Source organism: Podarcis bocagei (assembly GCF_964188305.1).
Source record: "Podarcis bocagei genome assembly, chromosome: 2".
Classification (NCBI taxonomy): domain Eukaryota; kingdom Metazoa; phylum Chordata; class Lepidosauria; order Squamata; family Lacertidae; genus Podarcis; species Podarcis bocagei.
The window spans coordinates 101,442,172-101,450,809 of NC_138126.1; the positions used below are offsets into that span (position 1 = coordinate 101,442,172).

At 45.9% G+C, this 8,638-nt stretch overlaps 1 protein-coding gene across 1 annotated transcript; it reads left to right on the top strand.

Moving 5' to 3' along the window:
* Nucleotides 1-1,842: 1,842 nt before the first annotated feature.
* Nucleotides 1,843-4,733, top strand: MYADML2 (myeloid associated differentiation marker like 2). The gene has a single exon (XM_081184873.1). It carries the CDS (start codon nucleotides 2,603-2,605, stop codon nucleotides 3,503-3,505), a length of 903 nt encoding a protein of 300 aa, XP_081040999.1. The 5' UTR covers nucleotides 1,843-2,602; the 3' UTR covers nucleotides 3,506-4,733.
* The last annotated feature ends 3,905 nt before the right edge of the window (nucleotides 4,734-8,638 follow it).

Genomic DNA, 8,638 nt, shown 5'->3' on the forward strand with positions numbered 1-8,638 from the left:
AGAAGTAAACTGGCATTGTCATCAGCCCACATCTACTCCAAGCCGAGTGCTGGTGTGCGCCATTAAGTGTGAGCAGCAGCTTCAGTGACCAGTTTCTATGGTGGTGCCTCTGAAGCTACAGCTACCATTTGCCTGTAGGAGCAGGAGATAAACTAACTTCCAGCTTCCCCACCCCCAAATCTGCAGACATCTTGGGGTTCATAGCTCAGTGGTAGAGCACACGCTTTGCATGCAGAAATTCCTGCTTCAATCCCTGGCATTTCAACTTTTTACAACAAAGATTAGAAAAGATGGTAATCCACTGTCTCATGCCCTGGAAAACCCACTGCCAGTCAACAGCTGATAAGAGCAAGCCAATAATGATGATGATGCCAATAATGATGATGATGATGATGATAATAATAATAATAATAATAATAATAATAATAAAGTTTTATTTATATCCTGCCCTCCCCAGCCAAAGCCGGGCTCAGAGCGGCTAGCAACAGTAAAAATAACACAGTTTACATAAAATCATAATCATTTAATTGAAATACATACTAAAATCAATTCATTCTAAAATCAAATTAATGGCAACCATTGGGCTAGAGTTCTATGAGGATTACAAAAGGAGAGGGTCAGACTGTGCCTCAGTCCAAGGCCTGGTGGAACAGCTCTGTCTTGCAGGCCCTGCAGAAAGATGTCAAGTCCCGCAGGGCCCTAGTCTCTTGTAACAAGAGCGTTTCACCAGATCGGGGCCACAGCTGAAAAAGCCCTGGCTCTGGTCAAGGCCAGCCTAACCTCCCTGTGGCCTGGGATCTCCAAGATGTTTTTATTTGAAGACCGTAAGGTCCTCCATGGGACATACCAGGAGAGGCGGTCCCGTAGGTACGAGGGTCCTAGGCTGTATAGGGCTTTAAATGGCTTTAAATAACTTAAGAGGATCAGGGCAAAGGCCCATCTAGCTCCGGAGCCTGTTGCCACAGTAGACAACCAGATGCCTGTGAGGAGCCTAAAAGCAGTGCCAGAGCACTCTGCCCATTAGTGATTGCCAACAGTCAGAGGCTTACCACCTCTGGGTATAGTATATAGCTATCATGGCTAGAGGCCATTTCCTCCTTGAATTTGTCTAATCCTCTTTTAAAGCCATCCAAGTTGGTGGCCATCACTACATATAGGTAAAGGTAAAGGTACCCCTGCCCGAACGGGCCAGTCTTGACAGACTCTGGGGTTTGTGCGCCCATCTCACATCTATTGGCCGGGGGCCAGCGCTGTCCGGAGACACTTCCGGGTCACGTGGCCAGCGTGACAAAGCTGCATCTGGCGAGCCAGCGCAGCACACGGAACGCCGTTTACCTTCCCGCTGGTAAGCGGTACCTATTTATCTACTTGCACCCGGGGGTGCTTTCGAACTGCTAGGTTGGCAGGCGCTGGGACCGAGCAGCGGGAGCGCACCCCGCCGCGGGGATTCGAACCGCCGACCTTTCGATCGGCAAGCCCTAGGCGCTGAGGCTTTAGCCCACAGCGCCACCCGCGTCCCATCACTACATATAGAGCAACAGAATTTGTGTAAGCCAGCTTCAGTACAAATGGCAACAACAAAAGTCACTAGCTCTCTTGAGTTCACTCTTGCGGTCAAATAGTCAGTTTTGGGGAATCCCTGAAAGGAGATGGAATGTCTCCCCGCAACCACCATCAACCATGCAGAAAAAGTTCAACATGACAAAACAAATGATATATTTGAGGTGGACTCCTTGCTTCCACATGCTTTCTTCTGGGACTCTAGTCCAGGCGTCAGCAAACTTTTTCAGCAGGGGTCATTCCACTGTCCCTCAGACCTTGGGGGGGGGGGCTGGACTATATTTTGAAAAAAAATAATGAACGAATTCCTGCCCCACAAATAACCCAGGGATGCATTTTAAATAAAAGGGCACATTCTACTCATGTAAAAACACACTGATTCCCAGACCGCCCACGGGCCGGATTGACAAGACAATTGGGCCGGATCTGGCCCCCGGGCCTTAGTTTGCCTAACCATGCTCTAGTCTTAGGCAATTCAAATTACTTTCACTTGGTTTTTGACACAGAGCTTAAAAAGTAGCATGCAAAGCAGCACTGGGCGAAACTAAAACCCTCTCGTTATTTTGCACAGACCACTCAGTTCATTCCATTCCAGATGAGTCTATTAATACACCTTCCTATTTATATGCTGGCTCCTTGCAGCAACATAGTAGAGAGCTACAGCTGCATAACCGAGACGGAATAGGCGTCCTGCTAGCCACTTGGGAGAAACTGATCAGCTGAGGTCGACTGAGAGTGACAGGGATGCCTACAGACTACTCAACACACAGACCCAGGAAGAGCAGGGCTGATGGATCATAACTGCAGCATACCAGAAGGGCAGGTCAATATTCTTACTGCAGAGGCAACGCTATCTCAAAAAGCTGCCAGAAATGTACGCTCTGCGGCATAAATAGCAGCCAGCAAAGGTTTTTGGCAGAGGGATATGGGGCTTATTCACCCTGCAGCTTCCGCTTAGTCATCCAGCGTCGGGTAGAAACTCAAGGACAAGCAGCCGACATCTGACCACAAAAGAAACATTCTGGGGGGTCCTGATCTGAAGATGGAGAGCTCAAGAGGGACACACCTCAACATGGCTGCTGTGGCTTCTCGTGTTGGAGCTGCCCGGTTGCTGCAGGCAGCCTTTGGATGTACCACGTTCAGCCTTGTGGCCCACCGAGGAGGGTTCAGTGCGGCCTACGGCACCTTCTGCATGTCCGTCTGGTGCTTCTGTTTCGCAGTCACCGTCTTTATCGTCACCTGCGAGTTCACGCGCCTCCACAGCTGCCTGAGCATCTCTTGGGGGAATTTCACCGCCGCCTTCGCCATGCTTGCCACCCTCATGTCCATCACAGCTGCCGTGATCTATCCACTGTATGTCGAGTTTGGCTGCCATTCCAACGGGTGCGAGGCGAGAGATTTCCGCATCTCGGCCAGTGTTTTCGCAGGGCTTCTGTTTTTCGCCTATGCCGCGGAAGTATTCCTCACGAGGGCCAAGCCAGGACAGGTGACCAGCTACATGGCCACCGTTTCTGGCCTCCTGAAAATTGTCCAGGCTTTTGTAGCTTGCATCATATTTGGGGCTCTGGTGAACGGCAGCCAATATGACCGGTACGTGGCAACCCAGTGGTGCGTGGCTGTCTACAGCTTCTGCTTTGTGGTGACAGTGGTGGTGGTGGCCCTCAGTGTCACGGGAAAGACAGCCATGCTGAAGTGCCCCTTTGAGCGCTTTGTGGTTGTTTACACTTTTGTGGCTGTCCTGATGTACTTGAGCGCCGCAGTGATCTGGCCAGTGTTCTGCTTTGACCGTAAGTACGGCTCCCCACACCGCCCTTACCAGTGCTCCAGAGGCAAGTGCCCCTGGGACAGCCAGGTGGTCATTGCAGTGTTCACGTGTGTGAACCTGGTGCTTTACATTGTGGACTTAGCCTACTCACAACGCATCCGCTTCGTCTCACACCCCTAGTAGCCACAAAAAAGCCATAAAAGACTCAGGCAGAGGGAGTTTTGGGACCCGCCTAGAAAGCTGATGTCCAGGTCACACCAAAAGAATTTGTCTTGATTGAAAGCGGCCTGTTCATGAAAGAAACATAGCAATGCATTTGCAGTGCTACCCTCATTCCAGCAGATGTGTACACTTGATGCATCAGTGACTCTACAGGTTAATAGGTTTTGTAAGGCCTAGTACTAAGGGTGAGAAAAACAGGTTTTGGACCCTGAATTGTTCATCCTAAAATTGTTGGGTAAGTTAAAACTGCAAGAAGAATAGAAAAATATCTAGGCCCAAAAGAGCAACTGCCAAAATCCCAGCCCAATCAATGAAATTCTGTTAAAGTGAAAAACGTATAACTAAACGTTAATAGATTCTGTCAGAAATTTCAGACAAGGCAGGGGAAAGAGAGGGGAGATTACAGCCACCAAGAAGACTGAGACCCTCGTCCACAGCCTAGAGTATGAAAATAACAATTTCCTTATGCATGTACTTGGTTGTTGGTGAGATGCACATTCCTGTTTGGAAGAGTTTGAGAAGTGAAGTGAATACTGTCAAGTTTGTAATTGACAATGGGTGTAGGGAAGGTTGCTGCAAGCTCTAAAATAATTACTTTCAGATTGTTTCCCTCAGTTATTCCTTCAAGAAGCATCTGGGGATATTGCTATGCCTGAGGAAACTGTGGCTACACACAAGACATTAGCATTTTGAACCAAAGCCAGACTTTTGAACCAAAACCACACTTTGAACCAAAGTATATTAATTTAGACAAAATAAAACTGTTGTTTTCGTTTTGCAAGAGTTAGGCAACAGACATTGTTTAATTCCGCAAACGCTTGGCACTGTGCAAACTGCAGATTACTTAATGATCTAGAACATGACCTGGATTCGCTGGTCTTTCACAATGCTGAAAGGACATGAGTAACATTTAAATACATCCAACCAAGTGCCTATTGTCCGACTCCTGGAGGTGCTGATTCTTGATTCCCAGCTGAGAAAACATGTCTGTATAAATGCATCATGGTGCAAAGAAGTGTGCTGGTCTCCTTTGGTGTGGATCAGGATCATCACCTGAATTCAGAGACATTTTCAAATATAAGAAGCCAAAGCAAGTAGTTTATTCCAATAGCTTATATTAAATGTGTGTGAATTAGGTAGGAAGGCTTTATTCCAATCTAGAATAAAAATAGCAAGTTGGCAAAAGTATTCAGTGTTTTCTTTAATTGACAGAGCACCCTAGTCTTGCATTTATTCTCCTCCCTCAACCAACTCACTGTACATCCTCTCCTCCTCCTAAACATAAATGCACAGAAACACAGTCCAAGTTTCTTCCTGTCTGGAAATACACAGTGATTTATGGTGTTTGAATGCCATTGCCTTGTCTAAGCGTATGCTCACATTGGTATCTTAAAATGCAGTATGGTCACAAATGCACCCACCCAGCCTGCTGCAGTTGAATCCACATTGGCACAGTAATGTTCACATCGGAGAGGGGCCAAGGATGTCTTCACCTGATGCATGGCCCTGGTCATGACTGCCTCCCATCAGCTCATCAAGCTGTCATCTGCACATGCGTGGTGGCTGTTAGGGTATGTTCACATTACCGCTTAACTCTGCATCCAGTTCTCTAGTCAGATTGAAGCTGATTCGAGAGGGGCGAGGAAGCATCAAACAACAGCATTTGTCCAGAGACTACAGGACTGGTATGAATTGTGGCTAACATAATGTGCATGCTGCTTCAAAAACTAGCAGCTGGATGAGGAATAAGCACTAATGTCAACACACCCTAATATAGCTCAGATGCATATTAAAATGAAACAGAGCTAAAGTTACAGGGTGTGTGTGTGTATCTGTGTGTCCTAAAGGTCTCATCTTTTCAGAGGGTATGCTGTATTAGTCTTTTGCAGCAAAACAACAGTTTTGTGGCACATTTATTATGGCATAACGTTTCATGGAGTACAGTCCATCAGATGCGTGAAGTGCTACCCTGAGTTGCTGGTACTTGGTTGGAGAGAATGTGGGATTGCAAACAGTGAGGTAAGAAGGGAATGGAATGCAGAGAAGTACAGAGTGTGTGAATTATGTCATTAAGTGCACATTCACACACACAAAATATTTGAAAACACAGACATTCTGGCACTGGTAAGAAACCTAATACAGATAGTGTGGTTTTAAAAAACCCCACCAGGGGTGCCACAATGAAAAGACACATACTCTGAGGCACCTTGTAGTCTCCTTCTGGCAACTCCTGCAGCCAAGTTGGTGCCAAACTTATTGCTCTGCATTCCTTTGAGAGCCAGTGTGGTGTAGGGTTAAGAGTGGTAGACTCGTAATCTGGTGAACCGGGTTCGTGTCTCTGCTCCTCCACATGCAGCTGCTGGGCTAGTCACACTTCTCTGAAGTCTCTCAGCTCCACTCACCTCACAGAGTGTTTGTTGTGGGGGAGGAAGGGAAAAGAGAATGTTAGCCGCTTTTAGACTCCTTCGGGTAGTGATAAAGTGGGATATCAAATCCAAACTCTTCTTCTTCTTTGGCATCAGCGAGGCCGGGGGGGGGGCGGTCTTGTCGTCTGAGCAGCCCAGGACCTGCATACACACTGCCCCGGCTTGCACCCTGGAAAGGTCACTTCGTTGCTGCTAATGCAGTGGTTTGACTTCACGTTCGGAAGAGACACTCCATTGTCTCATGAGATGGACATATACCAACAACAACATTTTCAGTGTGACTTAAAGGATATTTTCCACCTAAGGCAGTGCAGCAGTGGCACTCCCCGACCTCCATTAACATGCATGGTACCTAGAGCCAGTCAAGTTATTCTGGTCCCCGAGACAGAAAATCCCACAAAGGTCTCACTCCTTCCCTAGCAGTAAAAATACTCCAATAATAAATTAAACAACTTGCTGTTGTTTCATGGCACCTAGCAACAGCCTCTTTCTGCCTAACAATAGCACTAGCAGAGTGGCATATGAAACGAAACAAAATCTAGCTGGACAATAAGACTCAGCTATACAGCTGCAAAAGGGATGCAGGTAGCACTGTGGTCTAAACCACTGAGCCTAGGACTTGCTGATCAGAAGGTCGGTGGTTTGAGTCCCCACGACGGGGTGAGCTCCCATTGCTCAGTCCCTGCTCCTGCCAACCTAGCAGTTCAAAAGCATGTCAAAGTGCAAGTAGATAAATAGGTACCACTCCGGCAGGAAGGTAAACGGCATTTCCGTGCACTGCTCTGGTTTGCCAGAAGCAGCTTAGTTATGCTGGCCACATGACCCGGAAGCTGTACGCCGGCTCCCTCAGCCAGTAAAGCGAGATGAGCGCTGCAACCCCAGAGTCATCCGCAACTGGACTTAACGGTCAGAGGTCCCTTTACCTTTATACAGCTGTAAATAAATTTTTTAAAGTGTGTTGTAAAGTGCATTATACAAATTTGACACTAGATGGTAATGGTGAGCTATGGCAAATTCAATAGTTTTTCAAAACATTTTTTAAAAAGCTTTTTCACAACTTTTTTTTATATATTTAGATTCCACCTATGTCTCCAATTGATTCTGAATAACAACTTGAGCCTGTCTTTCCGGGAGCCCCCTTACACTGAGCAGACTTAACGGGGGGAAAGCAAACAGCAGTTAACTGCTCTGGCTCCTGTTTAAAGCAGAACGATTGGCGGCTGAAGTATGCAAGCTGTAGCAGTAAGCCTTTTAAATATTACTAGCCATTAGTGACCTATTTTTTTCAATTCTGTATTTCATAATTTAAATGATGAGGTTCTTTTGCCCACTGAGTGGCTGGATTGACTACTGTGAATTTACCAGGTTAAAAGGTGGCCATCCCAGCTGTAATGCGGGAAAGGGAGCACCCTCATAATACCAGAAGGAGTTCTAGAAATCTGCAAAATAGATTTCTGATTGCAACCCTGTTGTTTCTGAATGCGGAATAGGATTGTTTCTTCTTAATGCTGACATTTACAGCTTTGATTGGTGGGGGGACGGGACCCAATTTTCTAGTTCTGCTTACTCTGAAGTAAGAGAGAGAGAGAGAGAGAGAGAGAGAGAGAGAGAGAGAGAGAGAGAGAGAGAGAGAGAAGTTTGAGGCTAACACCAGGCAAAATACGAGACCCAAGTCAGGATCTGAATGCATGATAAAATGATTCTGGAGGTCAGGAACATTTAATTGCAGAGCATCCTGTCCTTCCATTAATTTCCATCTCCCCAAATTGAATGTGTCAAGCTTCCTTCCTTCCACAATTATAAACCTTGCCAAAAAAATAATATCTCTGTGTGTGCCTTCTATAGCTGGCAAATGGCTACTTTGCCAGAAGCTAAATTCACCCCTGCTTCCAGTTACTCTCCTCTTGCCACAAAACCTTGTGCTTCCTCTCCCACACTTCTTCTTTCCCCTATCAGCTACAGTTGACAAACACCAAAATAATTTATTAATAAACAGAATAAACCAATAGAGCATAAAGTAACACTACTTCAGCAGTTTGAAAGCAGCATAAGGTGGAATATTAATATTGAACTTGTGGTTCCACAACATTACAAAAAAATACCCAAGTGGAAGTCAAAACCATCCATAGAACATGATGGCAAGGATGTTGAATGTCACCTAGCCCGGGCCCCTGCTCAGCACAGGATAGCCTCAAGTGAATAATTCCTCATTCTTCCTGGACATTTTTTACACAGGATTTTGGTTAGTTTTGTAATTCTGTAGCAAACATCCTGAACACAGTTCCAGCAGGCTAGCAATATAGTTGGGATAGAGGTCAAAAGAGGATGAAATGTTTGCTGTGTTGTCTCAATTTGTGTAGCATAAGTGGCCATTGGGGGCATAGATCAGGTACATAAAATATGGGATGGGGAACTCTCCTTGGTGCTAACGCCTGTTTCCCAAGTTTTAATTAAGTTTCTATTAATTAGCATTAATTAGTTGTTAATTAGGTTTCTAATTAAATCAAGAACTAAGGACAAATAAATTCCTAGGGCTTTCCTCTGCTCCTGCAAAAAGAGTGAGAATCACTGTGAATCACTTCCACAGAGAGTGAGAAGGATGGAGCTAAGCAGTTCCATTGTGTACGGTCAGCAAAAATAAAACAAAAATTTGCTCTGGGATTTA